We start from the raw sequence: 27935 nt of genomic DNA, 5'->3' as shown, positions 1-27935 counted from the left end.
ATAAAGTGGCAGAATATATGATGGAGAATGGATGAGTTTCATTTTAATCTTTGCGAATTTACAATTAAGCCACCAAAATAATCACAATCCTTTGAATTTATTTCCCTATTTTCTGATTCTGCAGATCACGCACAAATCTTACAGGTGGACAAGCATTGGTATCCATTTGTGTATTCATTCTTCTGTACACTCCAAATAATGAGCTAGAACAGCACGACACCTGGCACACACAAACCTCAATACAAAGAATTGAATGAGTAAACACAGAAGTCAGAAGAATCAATGTATCCCTTGCTCATTTATGGAAATGGACTCACACAAGAAAGAGCACTGTATTCAATACAAGGAAAGGTCACCTGTTACACATGGAGTGAATGAGATGTTAACAACTACGAGGTCAATCGGGGAAACCCGTTTAGGCTAAGGGATTAAAATCGTTTACTATATTTATGTCTGTATGCGCTTAAAATGTCCATACAGCTACATATTTGTGTAGAATATCAGATTATTACTTAGTGTTAGCTAAATGTACCCATGGATGCATACGTTCATGTTCAAATATTGTTTTAACCTTTTTTATAATATACAATAATGAAATGCATTAAACAGACTGACAGTGTAAGCTCTTCACATACAATACATCAAAATTAAGAGATTCTACATTAGTTTCCTCTCACGACAGAGTGCAAATCAGATGCTTCACGACATTTTTTAAGGTTAATTGCTCTTCTCAACACTCCATTTACATACACAACCCATTGCCCCCTTAAAAAAAAATCAGCTCACAAAAAAAAAACTAGTGATATAAGTAGCCTTAAATATATGGAATGTGAAATAAAACAAATGTGGTCCGATTATTTTCTTTGACAATACAAATAAAAATGAAGTCCTTCATTGCATTTTAAGGAAAATAATTTAAAAAGCGTAACTTTTTTTTTTTTTTTTTTTTTTTACTTTATATAACCCTTGTGTGTAGACCACAATAAGCTAGTAAGGAACTTAAGGAGAGATGGATGGATCGCGGTGGGCAGGAGGGCTTTACATGCCATAGCCGAAGCCTGGCTGTGCGGGTTGGCCGTAGCCAGGTGCCGTGGGGTATCCGTAGCCGTAAGTCTGCTGTGGGGGTACTGCGACATTGGGACCTGCAGTGAGCATCAGCTGGGGTGTGCCTGGGAAAGATTATTAAACACCATGAAAAACTGTTAAGCATTATCACAAAACCAATCTACATCAGGTTGATCCTCTCATTTAAAATGTTTAGTATGCAATTGTAAATTAGTTGACATCAGACTACTGAGCATTTGTAACAGTAGCTGCATATACATGGACCCAAATAATCCGTTTTGTAATCGGATTAGTAGCACAGCTGGAATAACAAAGTCACATGTAAGCACGTAAAACGGAATGAATTGGCCAAATCTGATTTCAATTTCATTCAGATTGTAAGAGGTGGTTTAAACCTTTTCAGTTTGACAGGACATGTAAAAACTTGATCGGATTAAAGGCTGAAACTGGAAAGTTCTGCGCATGTGTAATGATGTGTGACGCACAGAATGAGCTGCTGTTGGTCTTTCCACTCATCGTTTGTGAAGTGGAGCAGGACAACGTCCCGCCAGTGCTTGCTTCTAATCCACAGATGCCTTGTTTTGGGCACGGGGAAGGGGTGTTTTTACTGCTTGATAGATATAAGCACCATGGCACAAAGCTTCATGTGCTCGTTGTCTCCCAATTAGAACCCGGAAAACAAATATTAAGGGTATGTTTACACTACAACGATGTATTAAAAACGGAAAAGTTTTTTCTTCGTGTTTTTCGCATACAAGCGACAACGTTGTAAAACGATCCCCGTTCAACACGGTCCACTGTATTATTCATGCCAGGCCAGTAGTTGGCGATATCACTTTGTAAAGATAAACTACGCACATATAGGCTGAACACGTAATACGCATGTGCATGACATCACCGTTTTTGTAGTTTACATTGAACGAATAACTATCATTTTCAAAAACTTGCATTTAGTTTGAAACCAGTTTTCAATAATTTGGGTTTTCAGCCCCCCAAAACACTGCTGTCATGTAAATGAACAGCCAAAACGCATAAGAATGGTGCCGCGTAAACGTATGCTTTTTAAAACAAAGAAAAGGATGATGGTTAGTATGTGGCAACCACAGGAAACTCTGTATTGTGCATTGTGCACGTCAAAAGATTAAACTAATTTGAAGCTTGTGAGATAAACAAGCCATCACCTTCAACATCAACTTATTTAGCGTTCATGTAAACACTACATTCAGATTCATCAGTCGGAATGATTTCAATCTGATTGAAACAAAAGCTGTCCATGTAAATGTAGCTAGTGATACTGTGCATACTTGGTATTTTAAGGTTACTGCAGATATTTTTGAGTGAAATATTACATTAAGTATGTAAATTAAATATAAAATTCGAATTAAAAAGTAAAATTAGATGATGGGGCACAACAAGGGTCTTACCATAGACAATGGGTTGTGCCTCCGTGAGCTGTTCTTCCTCTTTCCTCAAAGACTCAGAAGCATCCAACTTATCAACCTGAATGAAGAAGAGCGAGAAAGAAGTAGAAAAGAGGAAAAGTGAGAAGAGATAAATACCCTGAAGAAAGGGGGTAATGACTGATGGATGGGACCATTCATGGGAGATGCATAAAGCCAAGCTTAATACAAGGTGCACACGCTTTCAAAGCAGGTCTCGGGGCACAAGCTTCTTGCCAAGGCACTCCATACCCGACGTCAACCACTGAAATAAGCATCCTATTATGTACTATTAGTCTATTCACATGTAATCATGGAAACCATGGCTTTATATGTCCTCTATGATGCAGTCAGTAACAAAAGACATGGTACTAATAGTAGATGGTCCCCCATACAGTCAGTCAGTATCCTATTATTTAACAGTGCATATGTAGAAAACAGAACCCTCTTAAGGGCGGTCACATTTGCAAAATATCGGGGAAATTTCACGGGGAAAGAGTCCATTGTCAAGTGTATCAAATCATAAATTACAGCTCACACATAAACTAAGCAGCTATTGGTCAGTACAGTGAATTCTAACGACCAACTAGACCTAATGCAAAATCTGTGTGGGGAAATCTTTCGTCCTCACTTAGATTCCTATTAATATGACTGGATTTCGTCCGCGAAATTCGCCGAATAACAGTAAATGTGACCGCACCTTTAGTCAAACCGAAGGTCTAACGATGTTATGTGTCAAGAAATGCAGTGTGAATATTTATACGGGAGGATGCTGCTCATTGGACAGGTTCTGTGAAAGATGCCCCTGCGAGGAAAAGGAAGTCATTGCAAAAACGATATAAACGAAAACTTACTAAAGTCCTATAGGTGTCTTACCACCATAAAATAACAAAAAAATTATAATCTGATACGGCTGATAAACATGACCAATAAGCAAGTAAAAGCCAAGTTACAAATGCTAGAGTCTTACCAATCCTTGAGTGATTTAAATTATGATTTAAAGCAACAGTTCACCTAAAAAGTGCAATTCTGTCCTTATTTATCACCCTCATTTCGTTTTAAATCTGTCCGTTTTTTTCCCCATGGAAACACATAGGGAATACTTCTGAAGAATGTTCAAGCTGATTTTTCTCATATAACGAAAGGTTGTTGAGCTCCAAAATATAAATTTAAAAGTCTTCTGAAATCAGACAATAACTCTGTATGAGGAACGGACCCAAATTTAACTTCAATTGTACATTTTATTTTATGGAAAAGAGCAGCTGGATTATTCTTCAAAATGTCTTCTTTTGAATTTCACAGCAGAAATAAATATCACAGGTTTGGAATGACTTGAGTGTGAGTAAATAATTACAGAATTTACATTTTTGGGTGAACTATCCCTTTAAAAGTTAAAAAAGGCATTGGGTTCAGTTCTCTACATAGGGCTGGTGTCAACATTTAAAAGTTAAAGAATTATGTTGTTGAGTAGGCTTAAAAGAGATCGGCAGGTCGAAGTTTCGTTGAGAGGGAGAAATCATGCCACAGGTGTAGTTTGTTATTCCTATGTTAAAAAGAGTGCATGAGAGAAAGGCAGAGTAAGAGTGAAGGTGTGACGGGGTGAGAGATGGTTTATTCAGCCATTCACGGCTTCCAGAGGCAGGCAAAGCCAACAGCCACGATCCCTGACCGTACAAGGGTGCTACTAACACGGTAAAACACATGCTTGTAAAGCATCTACAGCAAACAATGGTTTTATTTTAGTGAAGGACCACACTTTCTCATAGCTGTCGCCATGCATATCTCAGTCCGAGAAAAATGACATTCAATTCTGTATTAAAATAAGAAGTGTGAAAATGTGGTCACTTCTTTTTGCCTTCATCTAATTTTTAACCTAATTAATTACCTACAACTGAATTAGCTGATGAACATTAACAATCTATGATTTTAAATTTAATGGGGGGAAAAAACTACGATTGACAAAGACAATCAATGAAAGGACCGTTTAGATGCGTTCATCAGCTAATTCCAGCTTTCTACCGTCTACAGGTCTGAGGCGAACTACCACAGCGTCTGGCAAACGGATGGCCAGTAATCTAGAAGAAACTCAAGGAAAGTCTAGTTAAAGTGTGTATTTAAAAGCAGCAGAGTGACATGGGAGGGAAGAACTCATGCAGACTCTTCAAAGTTTCAGTCTTCCAAACTACAAGGGTTAAAGATGGAATAAGAGTGAACCTTCACCTTTTCCTTAATTGCATCAACCTGAAAGGAAATTTAAGAGTGGCAGCTTAAGAAAAAAAGCAAACTTAACAGTCCAGCATTGCAAAAAGCAGGTAGAGCACAAATGTTAAAAGAAATTTACAGCGGGAAATCATAGAAGATACAAATGTCCTCCCTGTTACTCCATTAGCTGTTTAAAAAGAATGAATGATCTTTACCTAGTGTAACTATGAATCTAAACTTTAAATGTTATGGTGATGAAATATTCTTCATGAATAAATGTCTGGTCTAAACATGTTCTTGAATGATAGAAGAATTAAAACTTCATAAAACTTAACATGCAGTAGCATGTAGAAAACATCTTCAAATTATTCAATATGGAAAGACGGTACTAAAAATCTGTTCCAAAACCAAGTGAGCAGCCTACCTAGACAGCATTTTAAGGCATCGTATACACTATCATTTAAAAGTTTGTGGTAAAAATTAAAAAAATTAATACTTTTATTCAGCAAGGACACATTAAGTTGATCAAATGTGATAGTAAAGACATTTATAATGTTGTGAATTTCTAATTTAAATAAATGCTTTTCAACTTTCATCAAAGACCCTGAAAAAAATATTAAACCGAACAACTGTTTTTAACATTGATGCTAATAATACGTTTCTCAAGCAACAAATCAGCATATTAGAATGATTTCTGAGAGATCATGTGACTGAAGACTAAAGGAGACCAGTTAAATGTAATCTTATGCAAATGTCTAAATGAATAGAGGATATGCATTGACGTCACTTTGCCGCCAGGTCCCCTTGAGCTGAACTGACTGAGTGGCAAAAAATCCCGCAACATGATTTGATTTAATAGAGGAAACTGCGAAAATGGGAGTAAAACAAACGGTCATCTTCTTAAATTAAAGGCAGTTGGACTCGACAGTGTTCCTCAACTCACCAAAGAACCAGTGGTCCATGGACATTGACATGTGGCCAGGAATTGGGTTTCCTGACGTGTATATATATACCTGATTTATACGCTGGGGAAATACATAAAGCAAAGCCTGTGAGCGCTTTATCTGCTAGACAAAACTATAAATACAATATAGTTAGATCTAAATCAGGACGATCACTTATATCGTTGTAATATATCGTCATATTGCCCTACCCTAAAACTTGTTAAAGCACAAAGGCATTATAGACATAACATTATGACTTTCTGTAAAGCTTCTTGGAAACAATGTGTATTTTGAACAGCTATACAAATAAATTTGAGGCTTGGTCACACTTCATGCTTGGATATTCTAGTTATTTCAATATATTTTGTAGAAACTTAGAACACAAGGCTCATAATTAATGTTTTTTAATAAACACTGACAAAAACTTTAGTTACGCAGAATATAAGATGGTAAGTATTTAATTGATGAGTTGTCAATACAAGTTATGACCTAGGGTATGATTCTACCCCAAAATTCAACATATCTGACACAAAACCGTAACATTTCTTGTTGAATCTATTTGTAGTCAATCGCACAGTTCTTTTCCATTTTAGATGTGTTTTGTGTGTGTTATTCGCGGCATTCACACCGAACACCAATGCTGCCACTCATTCTTTTTGCCACTCAGTGGGTGTAACCCACTGATCCATATAATGACAGTGGTGTAACCGCAGTGACATCACGTGTATACCCTCTAGATCCATTTTTCATCCTGTACATTTATGATGCCTAAACTCACTTGTGGTATTTTAAACAAATTATTGAAGCTTGAAGTGTTTTATTTTTAATTTACTTACAGAAAATAATACAACCTTGTAATATTAGTAATTTATCAATCATAAATTGAAAAATAAAGATGGAAAAGATGAGAAAAAGAGGGAAACGTTCAAGAGAAATGTTTGTTTTTAGCCAACAGGTAGGGTGCTATGTATTTTTGTTTATTAGAATACTGTTTGTAGCTTAGACACATTCTAACATCAAACTTTATTGGAATAATTTGCGAGTTAGATTTATTATAAGGCACCCGCTCCATGTAGCAGCTCACTAGGTTTTGGAACAGGGCTTTAGTGTTTTCACTGAGAAAAGGTGTGTTCTAGGAAGGGTCTTCAACTGGGGGGCTGCAGTGATACTGCCAATTAATGTTTGATCACAAATAATTTTTTGTTACATTAAGACAACAAATCATAAAAACATTAAATTTAAATAAGCACCCTAAAACAGAACCAAGAGAACCCTCAGTTGATACTGAAATATCATACTGGCAAAACAGATTAGTCATATTTGTTGATCTCTTGATCACACTGGCCAATCATAGACCTTATATTTAGACAGAATCCACTCACCATTCAAAATGATGGATTTTTTGTTCAGTAATGAGTTCAGCACACCCGTGAATACTCTTATTAAAGGGTTAGTTCACAAAAAAATGAAATTTCTGTCATTAATTACACACCCTCGTGTCATTCATAACCTGTAAGACCTTCGTTCATCTTCGGCAATTGCAAGAATGTTGCTGCCTATGGCTTGTTCGGAAACCTCTCGGATTTCATCAAAAATATCTTTATTTGTGTTCTGAAGGTGAACGAAGGTCTTACGGGTTTGGTACGACATGGAAAGACATTGCAGGGGGAGTAATTCAATGACAGAAATTTGATTTTTGGGGGAACTAACCCTTTAACAAAGACACAATGTATTGATTTTAATGGAGATCGTGAACTGAAATGAGTGACAGCTTTTTAGTGATTGTAAAGGGAGCAGTCTTTGCATGCTTTCGAGGCTATATATAATCCACTGAATTAAAGTTTGGTTTTTCATGCTGCTAAGAGGACTGGCGACCCAGAATTTTGGAAGTGAAATCTACATATAAATGTGCGATTTACTCTCAAAATTGCAAATGACATTGTGATGACTAGCACGAGACAAAAACATGGCATGTCCAAACAGATACACGTAAATGCAGACTAACAGATAAATAGATAAATAAATAAATAAATAAATAAATAAATAAATAATTGTATCAATATATTTTTGATATTCCATTCCAATTATTTTGTAAAAGTAATGACTCACTGTGCATTGCTATTGTGGTTATGGTGGCAGCTTTGCTTACAAATTACATTTGCACTTTACTAGATAACCCACACACATTAGTTTTAGTAAATTTTAAGCTAAGTTTCAAGTCAATGTTTAATTGTCCATCTGACATTAAAATTAAAATATTAATTTTTAATGACCTTAAATTAAAGTTTTTTTGTTTGTTTTTTTATCTCTATTATATGCTTGTTATGATACATGACCTAAACTAACATGACCTATACATGAACTAAATGTTAACAATGAAAAGTAATATACAGACAATGATGCATGTGCAACAACAATAACATGCATAGTTATAATCTACTGTCATAAAATAACTATCATAATATGGTTGTTTCTATTAATATCGAAGGCTATATGCCAAATATGTAGCTCTGTTTTACAGATTTTGTATTGGGGGCCCCTGCTCCATGTCTCTATCGCCTAAGGGGCCCTTGCCCTGAAAAACGTTGAAGACCACCATCAGACCCAGGGGATCCTCTAGATGGGGGCTCACCTTGGAGAGGTACTCCCTCATGACCTGGATGAAGTAGGGCATGGAGAAGTCCATGAGGTTGTGCCTCCACGCGGTCTCCAGCACCACGTCGGGCCTCAGCAGGTCGTAACAGGTAAACAGGCAGGCGGCAAAACACTCTTTCTTGTCATCCTGCAAGAACCACTGCAGCAGCTCCTCGGCCAGCTCTGTGTCCTTTGACTCTGAAGCGTACTGCATCGCGTCCTGTGGAAAAGCGACAAAAAAAACAAAGATTTAGTGAACTGTCCTGCAAAAAAAAAAAAAAAAAAAAATGCTCCACATGAATTTTCAAATTGGGGTCAGGGGGCTGAAAAGGGGAGTGCTAGGAGGTCTGTAGAAAAGCAGAGTATAAAACAGTGTAAAAATTATATATATATATATATATATATATATATATATATATAAACAGTTAAAATGAAATGAAAGTTTTATTAGATAAATAAACAAACATAACTGTACAGTACTATAGGTAGAAAAAGAACATAATAATGTTACTTAATTGAAACCAAATATTTTCCAAATATATATATATATATATATATATATATAATATAAATGTATAAATAAATAAATAAATAAATAAATAAATAAATAAATAAATGTATAAACATACATACACATATATATATATATATATATAATATGTCTTAAATAGCATGTAGCATGGAGGCCCCTCACATATAATCACTTTCAGGGGTTCATGACATCTAAAATACTGAAAATCCCTGGTATAAGAGACGGTTGAATAAGGGTGAGACCTTGTAGAGTTTGTCTTTCTTGCAAAGCTCCACGCTCTGCTTCCAGCGGTTGTTGCCTTTGAACAGGTAGGCGGCGATTCGCCTGAACTCGATGAGTTCATGCTTCTCCAGGCTCTGAGCCAGAGATATGTTGTCGAAGTTGTCGTAGGCATCGATGGATGTGCGCAGAGCCTGTGAAAAAAAGAAACAAAAAAGACGACAGATTACAAAGATGCTAACCAAGAGACTGTTTATAAAATGACTGTCCATTGATATATACCAGATAATCCTCCTCTGTGATGAAGAGATTATTTAGTGCCTCGTTTACAGCCTTGTTGTTGTGGTTCTGTACAGATCTCAGGTAAGCTTTCACCAACGGCAACTGCTTGACCTAAAAGAAACGGATCAAAATGATTGGATCTTTCCTGGCTAAAAACAACCAACTGGTTGTAACAGTAAGCAAAAGTTTATACGCAGTACCTTGCTGAAGAAATTGACGGCACGAGTGTGGTCAAGACGTGGGGACAGTACGATCAACAGGTCGTTCAGTAACAGCGGTTTAAACTCCAGGTAAAACTGGACGGCTTTGTAATACAGTTCAACGTTAGCCACCTGCAACAAAAATGTACGAAAACAGTTAATTTCCTTTACCTATAGCTGTGGCCGATTAAAAAAAAACGACTTTTTAAAATGAATGCAAGAAAACAAAGTTTGAACAAAAGGCTAACTCTAAGTAAAGTGAGACAATACCTTGGTTATGATGTCCTTGAACTGGCTCTCCTTCCAGGCATCTGCAGGATGGTTCATCATGGTGATGATAGCATTATCATACTCCTCATATTTATCATACAGGAATACTAGTTCTCCCCACAGGTGAGCCTGCTCAGCTGCCCTCAAAACCTGAACAGATACATCAAATGTAATTTGCTCCATCAAATCAATACTGAGATATGCTAAATACATAGAGGGTGCCTAAATAGATGGATATTAAGTGTTTGCTATTTTTAATGATAGTTTGTTCAGCCCCAAAAACATAAACTCCATTTACATCGATCAATATATATTATAAGCAGAGACATTTCAGAGTTTACAGAATGGTTTTAGTTCACCGACCTTGGGAATGTTGACTCTGGACCAGAAGAGCTCCAGGTGCTCCCTCATCTTTTGCGGTTTGAATTTGGAGTAAAGGATGGCCAGTTCTGTGAACATGCCCATGTGAGCGCGCTCCAACCCCAGCGCCGCCTCCAGCATGGTGATCAGCTCCTCGAAATAGCCACGGTCCTGATGGAGCAACAACAAACATCAATCAACCCTGCTGGACTCCAAGATGGACAGATACTGTACACTAAGGAGGTTCTTTTAGGGCTGGGCGGTATATTAAGTCTGTACGATATTCAATATATTTTTTAGAAACAATATAGGATGAGGCAAATTCAGTTTATATCGATATACAGTAGCTTGATATTATGACTGCGTGCAGAAACCACATAATCCAATTTGTCCTAAACATGAGACATGCTTTATATAAATGGCTTCAAAATAGCTCATAAGATATAGTTATCGCATATAGATTAGCGCGGCTTTCCCCGTCGGAAGCTCTAACAGATACTTGTGCTGTTTAATGCATTTGAGGTGTGGTGTTTTCCTCAGTGCATAACTTAAATTTCACAGGTATATTCTCTATCTGTAAATGTTAGAAAGTCATGCAAATATTTCCATTTTGCTGTCAGGATTGAACTGCGTATGCAAGCAAGTCCCTGCTAAACCTCACAGATTTCAGTGAACGAGCGGCGCCGCACACATGCGCACCAAACGCACGGAGAGCAATAATTCTGACTAAAATATACATTTTGCTCAAATATTTGTTGATGGACATTAAAAGTGCCATTTACAGAATTTTAAACCTACAAGTAAGTGTATTTTTTATGTTAGCAGTAACTCTCGTGACTATTGTAATGAGGTAATCAAATGAAGGCTAATATAGTAACTAAGCTCAGATGAGTGAATTTGTGTTCCTCTTACCAGTTAACATTTAGTCTGTGTTTTTGTTAGTTCAGTGGATTTAACATCTGCTTAAAAAAATTATTTAGTTTGTTTGTGGATTGTAATGTTGTTGTTACAATTTTAGAATGTAATGTGATTTTTAACCCTTTTTGTACACATGATTACATTGACTATTTGTTTACATACCCTTCAATATAAACATTGTTTGTAGAACAACATTGGGCAGAATGTGAAATAACATTTTTTAAGTAAATACAGATTATTATTATTTTTTATCCAAATAGAAAAATGTAGAAAATACCGAGATATATACCGTAAATCGCCATTCAGCCAAAAAATACAGAGATATGATTTTTTGGCCATATTGCCCAGCCCAAGGTTCTTCTGAAAGCAAAAACTAAAATGTTCCTCCTGGCAAATTCATTTCCATGGTTTTTCATGTTGTTTGAGTTTACTGGATAAGGGTTTTAAAAAAACAAAAACATCATGGCAATTATTATACTATTACATTCTGTTTTGTTTGTAATCCTATAGTATTTATAGTTTTTTATGTTTGTAAATTCAATTTAAAACTATTATAGTAAATATTATAGTTTAAAAAAATATATTCACTAAAGAACATTCCTTAATATTTCCAGGTTTTCCATGACTGTGGGAATCAGGTTAATATTTTATCTCAAACCAAATGAAATAGCCAAATTCTCAGCCTAACCTGGTAGTAGTTGATGAGCTCCTCAAGTTCATCAGCATGAACGACAATATGTAATCCACACATCTGAGCCAGACGAAACTCCTTCCCGTCAACACAGGCAAAGCAAACCTACGAGAAGAGAACATATTTGTCGCTAATGTATCACAAATGTCTAAAACACAGAATATTAAGAAGCCAAGCAAATGGGATTCAAACTTTCAAAGACAAAGCAGGTAACCTGCCACTGAAAATGTGCTTCGTTACAGTAGGAAAGTGCAAGGAATCATCTCAAAATGTATAACCAGACCTCCTTCCAGGTCCTCGTGCTGTTGGCTTTGCGGGCCCCATCGACAGCAGCCTGATACTCCCCGAGATGCACCAGAGTGGAGGCCAGACGGCCAAAGTTAGATACATTGTTATAAAGTAGTTTAGCTGCGTCGTACATCTTCTCATCATAGCATCGGTCACCAACCTAGAAAGAAAAAGAGCAGAAGGCATTATCAATCAGACATTTTTTTTAAAAGTGCAAGAAATTTACTTTTTATTTAAGGGCAATATTTACTTTTTAACTTATTTCCAAGGGCTTATTTTTTTCCTTATATTCATACTTTATGAAGAATACTTAAATTAGAATTCATTTTTTTCCTTTATATCTAAATAATTACAATAACAGCTGAATATATCAAAACATCTCAAATATTGCAAATTTTGACCCACTTTGAATTTCAGAGACATTTGTGTCACTTTTGGTGGCATAATCGGCCCCATTAATTTCTAAACCATCAACTCAACAAGAGTAGGAGACTCTTACTTGTTGAATGTGTGCGTTGTTTGGCCCATTGATAAACTCCTCCAGTTCAGCTAGACGGTTAGTCTTGGCCAAGGCAAAGATCAGCTCGGTCTCTACATAAGATTCACGGGCCTTCTTACGAGCCATCTGTAGAAACTTGACCAGATCCTCCCAGTTTCCTGAGGAGAAAACAACAATTAGTTCACTACTAGACCATTTTCCATATTTATAAACACCTTACCTTGAACGTTATGGATTTAGTCATGAAGCAGTCACTTTTGTTGTGGTTCTTACCGCTTTGGGCTGCAGCTTGTCCCACTTCCATGTAGGCTGAGGGATCGTCAGCTTTGATGTAAGAGTCAATGGCCTCTTTCACCAGCCCCTTTTGCAGCTGTGCTTTAGCCAGCTGACTCCACACGGCCGGCTCATTACAACGCTCAGCAAACTCATAGGCCCGGTCCAGATTCCCAATGTGCTCGATAAGAACCTAGTCAAGAAAAGCAACAAATAATTTTAAACAAGGAAGCAAAAAGTAAGACTCTATGCAATTACGTTCATGTACTTGTGTAGGATAGGCCATATTTGACATTTAAGAGATAAGATGTACCTGCACTGCTGATGTGTTCACATCGAACTTCCTGAAGATCGCAAAAGCCTCCTCGAAGAGCTCATTGCTAATGGCGATGTTAGCGATGTCTGGGGCGTCGTAGTTGTCGAGGCGGTTGATGTACTCCATGACACGTGTGCGGTCAGCTTTGATGGCCGTCAGAATCAAGAGGTTCTGCAGGTTCCTGGGACACAAATAATGGAAAAGCAAACGTTTAACACCCTAAATCATTCCATGTTCCGTCACCTCTCAAATGTTTCTACCAGATTAAATTACCGGTGTTCACTGAAAACGGAGTTGTCCAGGACGATTTTCTCCAGGAGCTCAATGAGTTCATTGGGTAGGTCAGCAGTCATGAAAGCTTTGACAGTAACAGAGACTTCCTCGGGGTCCTGGGTCTCAGAAAGTGCAGTCTGCACAACCTGTCGTGGGCGGGAAGATAAACTGGGTTTAATCTTTACGTTTAAAGCACTTTTTGCCATTATAACATAAATGTACTTAAAAGTCAACTTGAAATCAAAACTGGGCCCATTTTCTTTCTTATTAACAATGCTATTACTAGTCTTTCTGCAAACACACTGAAACAATGATTTTCTGATGAGATCACCAATCCCTCTTATTTTTTAGCCACTCCCTTTCAACCATTTGGTTACATTATTGGTGTGTAACACACACGTTTCAAAATCCAAACAATTCTCAATGGATATTTTGTTACGTTGTCCCATTCTACTAGGAAATGTGACATTAAGGAGATAAAATGGATTGTGAATAGAGCTTCATGTTGACTTCAGTCATTTTCTAATTTGCACCTGATCGATTAGGGGTCTCCTGTAAGGGTTGGTTTCCAGAAGCACACTAGCCCACAGCTCGGGGTCCTTACGACGCACAAGGTATCGGGACAGACTCTTGAAGAGCGAGTTCTCATTGCAAACCTACGAATGTAAAAGAAAGAAATATTTATAGCAATTTTCTTCCGTTTTTAGAAACTAAATATCCAAATAACAAGCTCAGAACAAAATCGCTTAAAATATTCCACTGCAACAAACGCTAAAACAAAAGTGCTTTTGTTCCTTACATGGATGAGCTCTTGGTCACATTGTCCTCTCTCATAAGCCACACAGGCCAGATGGGGGTCCCTCTTCTCGCAGTACTTGCCCACCACACGGCTGTCATAGAAGGGGTTTTCTCTGAGAAAGCGCTCAGGGTTGTTGTTGCTGTCGATGTAAATCTTAGCCAGAGCATTATGGGTAGCAGGTTCCTCGCAGCCCTCGTGAATGCGGGCCTCCAACCACGGCAAAAGCAGCTTCAGTCTGTCATACAGATCAAAATAGTAAATTTTGGACCAACAGCCAAAATCAGCAAAATACGACCAACGTCAACAATATAAAACACTGATCATATTGGTTTTTGCCACTATTATAGACTAATATGGCAATTTGATTAGTGATAGAACAATTAATCAGCCAATATTTGAGTTGGAGATCATTGTGCCCTTTACAGAAGTGATATATATATATATATATATATATTATGTACTCTTACATTCAAAAGTTTTGTTTTTTTTATGCTTTTTTAAAAGTCTCTTATGATCAGCAAGGCTACATTTATTTGTAGTGATTTTATTTTACTGATAAAAACAGTAATATTGAGAAAATGTATTATTTAAACAATGTAAAATAACTGTTTTCTATTTTAATATATTTATTATTTTGGCCAGGCTGAATTTTCAGCATCATTACTCCAGTCTTCAGTGTCACATGATACATAAATCATTCTAATAGGCTGTTTTGCTGCTCAAGAAACATTTATTATTATCCATGTTTAAAACGGTTGGGCTGCTGCTTTTTTTTTTTTTTCAGGGTTCTTTTATAAATAAAAATAATTTATTTAAACATTATAAATGTCTTTACTGTCATTTTTAATCAAATGAATGTTTCAATGCTTAAGGCTTTCTGAATAAAATAATACTTTACAATAATTATAATAATAATTCCGATAATTTCTTTTTAATACTTCCACAAATTGCATTGTGTAAAATATTTTACTCATTTGTTATCATTTAAATTGCATTATGAATTTATCTGTATTATATTGGCCACCCCGCTGTCTACATAATGGACATTGAGAAAAAAAAAATCCCTAAACAGTGACTTGATGTCTTAAAGCAGCCGTATCAAACCTGTTTCTTTTCTCCACCTCGGCCACGAGCTCATCAGTGGAGAACTGCCCTCTGACCACCAGAATGAGGTTCTTAATGACGTCCTCAGAGCAGTCCACATCCAGCAGCCCTCCAATCACCACGGGTAAACGGCTGGGGTTCACCTGACAAAAACGGTTTATCACTCAATCGGTCAGTCATCACCATCCACTGCTACAGGAACAGAGAGCTGAGATGATCGTTGTCATAATCAGGCCTCAAGTACCTTCTGAACGTAGATCTCGATGTACTTCTGCAGGTTGTTGCGGTACAAGTAGAGCACGAGGTCGTGGACAAAGTCAAAGCGGTCACACACAATGATGAGAGGCAGCTGGTCGGTTAGTTTTGCTTCCTGTTAAAAGACAAGGTAAATTATTGTTTTGAATAACATAATGCACTATTAAGATGCTTGTTAAAAGCCTTAAAAGAAATTCAAGAGCCCTTCAGGTGTCGTACCTTGAGGAAGTTCTTCACACGCTCAGGATCGTAACAGTTGCTCTCTCTACAGATTCTCTCCACTTCTTTGATTTGACCAGTTTTACAGGCAGCCTGGATGTATTTGAAGTGAACCTCTGGATCCTGACTGAAGTTCACAATGGAGCCCAGGAAGTAGAACAGACCTGCAGAGTTAATGATAGAACATACTGAGCCTAACATCGGATTCATTTCCATGATTCAGTTCAAACTGTCCATTTCAAAGAATCAATTTAAAACAATTGTTCAATGATTTGTTGGTGTCATCACTTAAACTCACTCCGCCAGTGTTAAAGGTTGTAAAAAATAGGGATGTACCGATATTAAAATTCAGAACGATACCGACAAGCCATCATGTTATGGCTAATAACCAATAAATGTCTGATATCAAAAATATTTTTTATAAGTAATAAAACGAGGAGAAATTAGAACACACAATAAAACACAGAATATAAAACAACACAGATAAATTAAAGAATCTTGAATTTTGTACACAAATACTATGTCTCTCTCCATAGTAAAAAAAAATATAATAATATTTGTTTACTTGGCAAAAATAGCTGTTTGGTTAAAATTATGGCTCACCTGATTAAAAAATAAATAAAAGTATCCACCTATATAACAAAATATACACATATGTATATTATCCTGTCCTAATTTCAGAACATATCAATTGTGATGCATTGAAACCGATTTTAGCATTGTTACCCTCAAAGCTCTTGAAGGACTCAAAAAGCTCTGTGAGGGACTGGGTGGAGAGCTGCTCGTGATACTTGGAGGCCACCTGGACGCAGATCTGGAGGTTCTGCCTGATGTTGGCAGATAGCATGGCTCTCAGACACTCCAGAGAGTCCTCCACAGACAGAGAGCCAAAGAAGTTCACCAGCCACTGCAACCAGAGCAGAACATATTACCCACCATTAAACACCATGATCAGACGTGGACCAGATATGTTACAGACAACCATCATTATCAGAAAGTTTTAGAAAACTGAAATGTATCTAAATGAATGATACAGTAGCATCAGGTCCAAAACCTCAAGCAGACTGTAGGCCTAACCTCTGGGTTGAGCAGGTGGGTGTGAACCACGGCCCGTTTGATGTCATACAGGTCAGTGTAGTGCTCCAGAGCTCTCTGCAGAAGACCTGCCTTCTCGCACAGCTGAGCCACATGGGCCCGGTCATAGTGAGTGAACATCTGGTTCCCTAAGATGGCATCTGCCACCTGAATAAGAAAATATAATGAAAAAAACATGTTGTGACACAAAGCTTTGCAAAAATATTTAATTAAGCGAGGTGTGCGTTGCTGCTGTTTGTAGTGAGCACCTGTGGGGCATGCATTAAGTTCATCTCCAACAGACGTGTCTGCAAAGGACTCTCGGTGGGGCGGTTGTTCTTCAGGGCATCCAACAGGAAAGATGTGCACTGCTGGATCAGGTTATACTCCATAAACACATCCACAATCTGTAGGATTAAAAAAATCTTTTAGTAAATAAAAGAAATTGTTGCACTGTTGCACTACCAATTTGCCTAATTGATAAGCGCTGCCATTTCTGTTCTACCACAAAGATCAAGTTAGCCTTTTCAAACATTTACCATGGTGTTACTGTAGTAACATTAACTATAACCATGGTTTTGTGCCAGAAATGTGGGATTTTCACGTTCAATTTTATTATATTATATTATTAATGTAGAATGTATTAAATGTTTTAAAGTAGTAATGGAATATAATTACAGTACTTTTTATAAAGCTATATACATTTTTGCGCATTTGTATTTAAACTAAATGCATTTAAGCTACTGTTTTTATAAATAACATAGAAACCAGTTACTTTTTAGTAGTGAGGTGCCATGCGTGGCTTTACCTGTGATTATCATGATCTACAAATGAATGATACTATGGAAGACCAATTTTAAGTTACAGGTGTTTTTTAATGAAAATAAATCCACATTGAACTCAAGCTACTGTCAATTCGAGCTACTAAAGAGATGCTAAACATGCAATATTATTAATATTACATGTGCGGTGCTACCAAATTAGGTGCTGGTGCCACCATCTGTAGACACTTGATGGCACTGGTGCCACTGCTCTTAAATGTTAGTCTGAAGCCTTGAAGTAAATTTTTTTTTTCCCTTCACGTTACGTAATTATATCCAGTCATAATCAAAAACTGTATAAAACAAAATAAATACAAGATATACATCAGAGGAAATGTAATAATATGCTCTTAGACCTGAGTGATGTCAGCCAGAGGTTCCTCGTCTTGAACGAGCATTTGGGAGAACTGCAGGCCTTGTTCTGGACTGATCCGCATGACGTTCCTCAACAGGAAGATCCAGTCTGGAGTGTAGCCAACCTGCACACAGATGGCCACGCATTAGAGGACGGAGCTCAAAACTGAAATCTCTCACACAAATAAAGCTGTTTATGGACCAGTGTAAAATATATCGCCAGGAAACACATTTAAACTCACCTTTTTTGCATACAGTACAATTTTCTGGAACTGCCCGGTCTCTGCAAAACACTGGATCACTTTGTTGGGAACGTTGGCTCTGAGATAAACGCTAAGAGCGAGAGTTGGATCCACAGACTTCACCAGATCACCCAATTCTTCAGAACACTCCAGCTGCAAAAAGCCAAAACAGCAGGTGAGTATCGCAAAATCATAAAGAGAAACAAAAATGAAATTAGTTATAAAGATATCAGGGGGTTTGACAAATTAATTTCCTTGACCTTTCCGGTTGTTTGTGATAAAAGGATATCGATTTTTAAAAATCATTTGGATTTAGACTGACTGAACCTGAATCAGAAACTCGACTCATGAACGCGAGTACGGCCGTTGCCAGAAGGCAGTGATTATAGTTTATAAAGTTTTAAATATGGGTATTACAAAAACCCATCACTTCACTTTAGGCCTTTATTAACCCCCTGGAGCCGTATGGATTACTTTTATGATGGATGGATGCGCTTTTTGGAGCTTCAAAAACTCGGGCACTATTCACTCCCATTATAAAGCTTGGAAGAGCCAGGATAATTTTCAATTTTGGGTGAGCTATTCCTTTAAGAGATACATCTGTCTGTCATTTATTTGTATCTGCTTTTGATGTATTGATGCTTTGGTAACACCGCTTGTTTAACTATCATGCCAATAAAGTATTTAAAAATACTTTGGATCATCTATTATTGCTACATATTAATTTTCAGAGGAGGATGTACCTTGTCTTCCTTCAGCCATTTCTCCAGGAGCTGTTTGCGGCCTTGCTGCAGGACGGGCCTGCAAAGCTCCAACGACTCAAACTTGTTCAGCTGGCCTTGGTCCAGCAGAATCCCAAAGTACTGCAGCAGGGGAGAAGTCTGACCAGGCTGGGCAGGAACACTCTGGAACCGACGGATGGTGTCTGGGGTGCGCAGGATCCCCTGCAAGAACCCAACAGCCAATCAGAAACCTCAATATTTGCCTGACAAAGACTAATGAAGCATCTGGTAGTGTGATGCAGTCTGCTGTACCTTTGGCGCATTGGCAGCCACTTTGGCAGCTTCAGAGTAGCTGCCACTAGCAAACAGGTTGTTGAATTTTCGGGCGAAGAGCTCCTCGGCACCTGCCAGATTGTTGCGGACGGCCATCCTGAGGGCTAGATCAGGGTTCTGCAGCACGTTAGTGATGTAAGGGATGATGTTTTCCTCCTCCACGCACACAGACAGTACCTGATAAACAGCAGACGACAAACATAATGTGTCAGACACTGACAGTGTCAGTCACACTACAATTTAAACAGAATTGTTGTATTTACGCAACCATAGGGTCGATTTTTTTATGCTTTTGAAAGAAATCTCTTATGCCTGCCAAGGCTGCATCTATTGGATCTAAAGTACTAAACACTTTTTTTTTTAAAACAGTAATAATGAAATATAATTACAATTTAAAAATGATTTATTCTCTATTTTAATATGTATTTATTTCAGGGAGAAAACCTGAAAGATTGGTGATGGGGGAAGAAGAATCATTTTTAGAATAAGAAATTGATCGTTTAATTTTTTTTTCAATAAAACACAATAATTTAAAAGGCTTCATCAATGACATTCTTATTTATGCATTAACTGAACACCCATAATATACGTCCACAAGCAATTGCTGAACTACCTTTCTGTATATTACGTGCCTTTTCTGTATCAGTAATGTTTGTTGTTAAGTTGGTTTGGCTTCTTGAGATACACAAATCTCTGTGGGACAAGACCAGCCCATAACCTCTGTTGCATTACCACATTAATTCTAAGGCTGGCTAATCTCTATTTATAAGCACCTAATTATGCACTGATTGGCTCCAAATAATGCTGATCTAGACCCATAAGCATCTAAAGCGACCCTCAGGGTAAGATGAATGGGCCGGTATCCCATTATGCACTTATTTAAGTCTGCAGCAGAGCCTGTGACAGAGCTGAAGCGATCATCGGTCAGCGACCGAAGCCGAGCGAACACGTCGCACCTCGGTAAGCGGATTACAGCGTCTATATCTACCTCCTACTGAGTGTCACATGCTGTTCTCTCACTGTACGTGTCAAGGCATCAACAAACACTGTTATTTACAGGAACTCCTTCATAGGATCCTAATGCATTATGGACTGCATCCACACAAAGGCTTAGGATGGAATAGGGTGACATAGGTAGTGTAGATTTAAAAAACAACAAATAGACAAAAATATGTTTGCTATTTTTAGACAATATTTGCATCTTCCAGGCTTGGATAACACAAAATTCATATCCATAACCATGTCATTTTATCTATCTATATACTGTATATATACAGTATATTCAATATATCAACCAATCCTAGTCTTGTGGTTTGACCAGGGAGATTTCTCTAATGAGGAAGGGAAAACAAACGGATCACATTTCTACGCTCTCTCTGCATATTTAATGTGACTTGGGTCTGAGTTCCAAAATAATTCATCAACTGATGGCATCCTGTTACAGTAGATTACAGAGCACAAGGTAGTCTGTTTGCACATGTAGAAGGCAGCTCAAACTAGGGCCAACTATATGGAAACAAACCCCTGGTGTGTGTCTGGAACAAGCTCAGCAGGTCCATTCAAATGTGCTGACTAAACAACCCTTAATGTTAAAGCAAAAAACAAAGCCAATGCACCACTTTTGTCTTACTGTCCACAACAGCAGATAAAACAGTCGGTACCTGTCCCTTCCGGTTCACGCCAATTATTCCAGATGTGGCTTCATGAGGGGCGGTGACAAAAATTGTCTCTCCACTGATCCTGTTCATGTAGATGCAGGTACCCGTCTCAAGGTCGTACAAGTGGATGTAGCCATATTTGGTGATGAGAAAGACTACATCATGCTTGGAGCTTATCTAGAATAAGACAAGACAGGAAAGACACGAGTGAGTCTCCAATACTAAAAATTAGATACTGTAACACACACACACAGATATACATATATATAAATGGGTTGTAGTTCTGTTAGTCATAGAAATTGTGTGGTTTAACCTAACAGCCCCAATAGACAAATGTGAATAATACATTTATTAAATATTTTAAAATATGTATACCTGCATGGCAACTGGAAAATCATTCTGAGCCTCTGGAGGGAAAAATACATCGACTGCTTTCTTTGGAAAAGGTTGATTACCAGTCGGAGGTGTTCCAACCTCAATAATGTGCAACTACAGGGGGGTGGGGAAACACAAGAGTGGCATTTAAAACATAATTAGCGTTACTTCAACATTGACGTTCATTATGACGAACAACCAGACCTTTCCTCCAGCTTGTCCCCGAACAGCAAAGCAGAAAAGTGTGGATTCCTCAGCATTTCCCTCCATTTTAAACTGAGCAAATCCAGCAGCATGGCCTTCGATTGGCTGCGACACCTTTCTGTCCACTGAGTAAAGTTGCATTGCGCCCACAACACGGTTTTGCTGACAGGAAAAGTTTAAAAAAAAGGCATTTCAGCAGGAAAACGACAACCACATTGACACTGCAGGTTACTGCTCATGGACAACACCATTTAAACCCACAAAATATTCGTTATTTTACCTGTGCTGAAATTCCAATCAAAAGTAGCCATTTTTGTTTGGCGTCAGTGCGGTAGTTAATAATTTGACAGCCTGCTAAACTGGAATGTCGGTCAAAGACTTTGATGGGCTGTGAGTCTCCTTCCATACTCCAGTGATAGACCGCATTGTCAGTCACAAGTGCTACGGTATTGAGAGAAATCCACTTCCAAAATGTAACATCCTCGGTCATGGTGTGGGCCTTCATCTTGCTCTTCATTTCAATGTTGAAAATCTGAAGGGTTTTTGCAGCTGAAATTCAGAAACAGAGGTCATTTTAATAAAACAGCAATATTTTTTTTTGAGATCATAAATGGTGTGATTTAAATTAGTCAACATACAGACATCCAGCTTAATGCTAATAACATGATGTGTATGTTAAATTGTAATTGTGAAGTAAAGACAAATATGGAAAACATGACAAAGCGGTTACGATGCAAAAGGAACAACTATAAGACAAACACTGCAAACATTTACAAACATCAAGCTGAGTTTTTGATCTGCCCTTAGTTTGACAATTTTAGTAATGCTCTAAAAACCTAGTACGCTTATCAATTATTAATTAGTAAACAACTGTCTCTACTCTAAAAATGCAATGCAGATTGTTTGAAGGGAAAAACTCTAAACCATAATGTTATTCCCATCTGCAATAACGTGAATTATAACCTTACCTCAAGTATGTGGGAATAAAATTTGTTAAACATGTAAAAACATGTTTAAAAGCTTTTTCGCTTTTAAAATGTGGACCACAATTGGCTGAATCTGTAGATCTGGATTATACTTTTTAATCGAGATACAGTGGCCCCAAAATGTATTAGGACACTTAAAAGCCACACTTAATGTATCAATCTCACTGCAAAAAATATTAACATATCAAAGTGACATTTATTTTAAAGAAAAAATAGAATCAAAACAAATAATTTGATGTAATTAAAATTAAGACAAAAGGTATGTGGACACTTTCTGGTTGTCAAATGTAAAATGTTTACACCTGGTCACTTCTGATCATGAAAAGACCAGGTGTAAACGCACTCCGAAATGGATTTAAATCGGATCACTCAAACCACTTCAGGTGGTCTGAGATGCATTCCAGACGAAACTGTCTTCAGCGAGTCGACACGCAAACTGCCGCAAATGAAACTGAAAGTAAGTCCCAGATGTTCAACACACAATCATCTTCATTAAAAGTAGTTAGACTTAAAGATCTTACCAGTGCTGATGCCGCTCTCTCCTATTGCGGTCTTTGATCTTGAAATTAGCTGATCATTTCTGTTGTTTTCTTTGACGTGAACTCCGTTATATTTGCATGTAACGCGGGAACTAAAGATGGATTTATATTCGTTTTGCGAAGACACATTTATGTGGCCAAGTGTAAATGGAACCGTTTTAACAAATCAGATAGCCATCCGATCATTAGAAACGCATGAAGCTAGCAGGTTTAAACAGGCCCTTAGACATTTTAAGTGTCCAAATATTTTTGGGGGTCACTGTATATTTTACCTAAGTTTTGTGAACCATTTTATTTTATTTTTTTATTTTATTTTTTAAACATATGGCCTGGTAAGCATTTATGTCATAAAGGGGACACATTACGGTGAAATAAATGTATGCCTATATTATATAAACTCAAAGATAAAGTTAAATTTCTGTGCTCAGTGGGATATCTATATATATACACACACACTACAGTTCAAAAGTATCTTATATTAACAAAGGCTGCATTTACTTGATCACAAATACAGTAAAAACAGTAATACTGTAATATAATACATTTTAAAAGAACTGTTTTCTATTTTAATATATTTTAAAATGTAATTTATTCCTGTGATGTTAAAGCTGAATTTTCAGCATCATTACTCCAGTCTTCAGTGTCACATGATCCTTCAGAAATCGTTCTAATATGCTGATTTGCTGCTCAAGAAACGTTATTATTATTATCGATGTTGAAATTAGTTGTGCTGCTTAATATTTTTGTGGAAATTGTGACACTTTTTCCAGGATTCTTTGATGAATAATAAATAAAAACAGCATTTATTTGAAATAGAAATAGTTTGTAACTGTGTCTTTACTGTCACTTTTGACCAATTTAATGCATTCTTGCTGAATGCAAGTGTTAATTTCTTTTTTTTAAATCGTACTGACCCCAAACGTTTGAACAGTAGTGTATACGTTATAGCCTGGCTAAATACAATATTTCCAAAATCATTATAATAATTGAATACAAATCAGAACTCCAACTATAAGACAATCTTACAGTATTCAGTATTTATTGTGATCTTGCTATTTTCAAGGTCATAATCCACTTCTCATTCTTACAGTTGACTTGCAGAGTTAAATATATCTAGAACGTTGCCTTGCACATCTATCACTTTACAGACACAGTAGACCTTTGCATTGCATTAACAGTAGACTGACAAGTGCCAAAACAAAAATAAAATTAAAGGGCTCAGCTGAATATTGCTTCAACTAACAACAACAAACTAGATTTAATTTTACGTTAAACAAGAGGAAAACAGGCTTTTGCCAAGTTACATGCATGTTACATAATCCCGTCCCCCTACTAAAATGGCTAACCTATCATTCAACATCAAATGCATTCAGATTGCCCCACATTTCACAATTCAAATCCCACAACTCAGGATAGATGAAATTGAACTCACCGTCTGCAAACATAAGAAAGCAGTAAGAAACAAAAAAATAAAAAAGAACAAAAACAAGCAAGAACAGACAAAGCATTTATGACGGCAAAACATTTCCAATGAGCATTTTAAAGGCTATTCTTAACCAAAAAATTACAACAAGAAGTTTTTAATTTGTAACAAGACAGAGATGGCTGAGAATATGAACCTATTTGTTGGAAATATGGAGGGTATTTTACGATAACCATGTCATTTGACGAGACAAAAGTAATACACTATGTGACACTAAACTGTCTCAATGAGAAACACCCATTCAAATCCATTCAGTGGGTGGGAGGGGGGTGCAGAAAAAGTACCACATGGAAATTTCTATATCATCCCTAAAATTATCATTACATTTCACAAATTCATGGCATGCCTTAACGTGTCCCCCCCACTGTTCAAGCCCCCCTGTGTCTTACCTTTAAGAGCAATGACTTTGCTGGCTGGGTTCATGATGGCACTGTCTGCAGAGATGGGCCTGCGGATGGGAGTGTTGGGATCGCTCATGTCAATGATCACAACCTGGGCCTGTTCGCCCACCTTTTCCCGGATGCAGATGAACTTATCTGACTCCATCGTAAGGGTGCTAAACCCAATATTTGCTGGGTTTATGCCCAGGTTCTGGAGCTGTGAAGAGTGGACAGACAATATGTATCAATGTTAGATACAGCACTAGTATCGTCTACTATACATGAGATTTGGAAGCCTTTATAAACGAAGGGTGTCTCTCAAAACCTAGTGAACTGCCTACCTAGAAAGCATTTTTTGGTACTAAAATGCATCAAAATGCTGTCTTTATTTTTAATACACAGCCTGGAGGTCTTAAATGTGTCTGCTGCAAGTTTGTTTCAATGTTTATGGGGTGATAAAAAGGGAGATATGGGCACAATTTCACAAGCCCCATCATTTAGGCTACCCCCACTGAGATGCACATGTGCAATGACACAATACACTGTAATGACTCGAGTCAAGCCAGTTAAACAACAAATATCCATGAGATTGCATTCAAATGTTTAGGGTCAACGACATGACGTGCATATTTGTGTGTCCAAGTGCATTATTTCCTTTTTTAAAATGAAATGACATAGGCTAGCTTATATTCACTTCATTCTATAAAACCTATTTAGTTACCATCCATATTTAGTGCATTTAAATAATGCATATTATTTTATGTATTGTTATGTTAAAGCCCCAAAATGTCAGGTGACGCAACTGTCGGAAAAATTTAACAGACTAAGAAAACAAAAAAATTAAAAACTAAATAAATAACAGTAGTTTTAAAGCTGTTGAGATAATTGTAAAACTTTTGTCCCGCAATTTGTATATTCAAATGTCAGGGTGGCACAACAGCAAACATGGCTCTTTTATTATGAATTGACGAGATAATAACAGTAAACGTGATGATGCATCATCCAAATGATCCTTGTAGCAGAGTGAAAACATTTGCATATCTCTCAAAAACTGGTAAAACCCGCTAATATCAATTATGAGTAGGCTGGTACACCTTCCATGTACAGTGTATACATACAATATTTGGTTGTACCACCTGACATAAAAAACAGCCTAAAATTAATGTAAACACTTATAAATGTTATTTATCAACTGAGATTTGTTTAAACACATTGTTCATGACTCACTGTTCATATGCATTACATCAGTTTTTTTAAAATACCTTTTTTTTAGCTTTATTTGTCAATGAACCTTTAAATTTATACATTAATATCAATAAACACCACCAATATACACTATCCGAAAGGTTCGTTTAATTTAAGGGACAGTTTACTATGGAAAGTACCTAATTTATTTATCCAAACGAATAGATATTGAACAGAAACAAGATCTTGTGAATCAGAATCGATTCGGGAAATCTGTGCCAATACCCAGCCATATTTACGTCTAATTTTACGTCATTTTCTCCAAACGTTTTATATGTGGGTTATTAAGGGTGAAAAGATTTTTCATTTTCGGGTTAACTATCGTCAATAAACAGCCATGCAACAGAAATGTTTTTGAGCGGTCAATGTGGACAATCCGAGTCACGTTTTATTCAACCGACAAACTAAATCACAGCATGTATGCCGCTTTATAAAGCTGGTTTAATCCTTCCACCGATCACTGAATCCACCTGCATAGGCTGTGTCTAAAAACCTAGTGAGACCTGCTTTTCCATACTGCATATTTTGAGTACCATATAAACTCTTTGGTTAAAATTAGAATTTTCGGGGTGTCAATTGCGGGTTCCAACTTTTGATTCGAACAAACAGTATTTGTATAACCACAGGCGCATTTGATACGAAGATGTTGCTCAGCAGCAGCTCGCGAGCTTTTGAGACACAGCCATTGAAATGGATGGGAGGTCATTCATTGAGCTAGCGCTAAAGCTAACTAGCACTGTCACCTCTGTTACAGCAAAGCCGCCGAATATTAAAATGTTAATGTTCAGCTGTAGTGAAACCCCACCTGCAGGTGCTCCTGGAAGCGGATAGGAAGGATCTGGGCCATGGTTTGGGCTTTCTGTTCTCAATCCTCCCGGCCGGACTCCTCGCAAAAATTCTCCCTAGCTTTAGCGAGCGACGACCTCCTCTCCGCTGACACCCTCGATTCAAAACAGATCAAATGCAGGACTGATGGATTTATTAAACAGAGAATGCAAGTGTCGTGTTTTCGTCGTGTCAAGCCAATCCGCCAGCTGGTTGATGTTTTTTTTCTCCCCTCTCTGCACGGATGGGACTCGCTCAGACCCGCAATGGCGGCGGAAACAGCTCAGAATGACATTCCGGAAGCAGCAGCGCGGACGTTGCGGCGGAAGGACATTCGCGATTTCAGGGATTTTGTTAATCAAGCGGGCGATGAATGAGGCGCTGATTTGGTGTATGTAAGCGGTTGGACACTTAATATTTTAGATTTGATTTATAAGCGCCAGTATGAGTAGGCTAGTAAATGTTAAATAATTCGTTTCATTTTTGCCACATCATTCAGTTCTTCATATTTTAGGTACGTCAGTTCCGGCTGCGCTCTAGTGGTAGTGCGTTCGTGAACGAATCGTTGTTTTTAAAGTGAATGAATCCTTCTCTGAATCGTTTTCTGAGTATCGCAGGTATTTAATTTTTAAATGCGGGTTGTGACCCTGTAAAAAATAAGGTTGTGACCATTGACTGTAATAAAGCCTTCAAGTGGACCTGAGAAACACATTTCTCCGAGTTTGTCGTACGTTACAAGTCACGCACTAAAGTCGGAAACATAGCATAAAATTAGTCTAAACAAACCAAAGATTGTGAACAATAAACGCAAATAACTGCACCTGAATTCAAAACTATTAAAAATATCAATTTATATAATTTATTTAAACATCAGATTACATCTAAATGTTTTTGGTACAAACTGTCAAAGTT

At 37.3% G+C, this 27935-nt stretch overlaps 2 protein-coding genes across 3 annotated transcripts in view; one reads left to right on the top strand and one right to left on the bottom strand.

Moving 5' to 3' along the window:
• The window catches only part of LOC308693715 (E3 ubiquitin-protein ligase TRIM39-like), a gene marked incomplete at both ends in the record, with an annotated part of 764022 nt that overhangs the window by 448906 nt on the left and 287181 nt on the right, over positions 1-27935 (top strand). The gene's annotated exons all lie outside the window — the stretch shown is intronic.
• cltcb (clathrin, heavy chain b (Hc)) lies at positions 18-27541 on the bottom strand. Of its 2 annotated transcripts, XM_081370574.1 has the most exons (33): positions 27004-27541; positions 24963-25170; positions 21846-22114; positions 21566-21727; positions 21362-21475; positions 20990-21163; positions 19308-19505; positions 19017-19217; positions 18274-18426; positions 18034-18156; positions 17126-17263; positions 16860-17024; positions 16509-16689; positions 15783-15946; positions 15553-15678; positions 15309-15451; positions 14205-14439; positions 13939-14061; positions 13406-13551; positions 13130-13313; positions 12817-13009; positions 12544-12701; positions 12040-12204; positions 11754-11861; positions 10151-10318; positions 9788-9937; positions 9518-9649; positions 9318-9428; positions 9059-9229; positions 8283-8504; positions 4725-4745; positions 2490-2565; positions 24-1169 (listed from the first exon to the last, which is right to left on the bottom strand). In XM_081370574.1, the coding sequence occupies exons 1-33, from the start codon at positions 27043-27045 to the stop codon at positions 1039-1041; spliced, it is 5055 nt and encodes a 1684-aa protein (XP_081226700.1). In that variant the 5' UTR covers positions 27046-27541; the 3' UTR covers positions 24-1038. The 2 variants fall into 2 exon arrangements, with proteins under 2 accessions (XP_081226701.1, XP_081226700.1); XM_081370575.1 differs by lacking the exon at positions 4725-4745 and having other exon boundaries at positions 18-1169; positions 27004-27327.

This window comes from Scardinius erythrophthalmus, assembly GCF_964197995.2.
Source record: "Scardinius erythrophthalmus genome assembly, chromosome: 7".
NCBI lineage: Eukaryota > Metazoa > Chordata > Actinopteri > Cypriniformes > Leuciscidae > Scardinius > Scardinius erythrophthalmus.
Note: the sequence above shows the minus strand (reverse complement) of the source record. Positions and strands in the feature narration are given on the sequence as shown.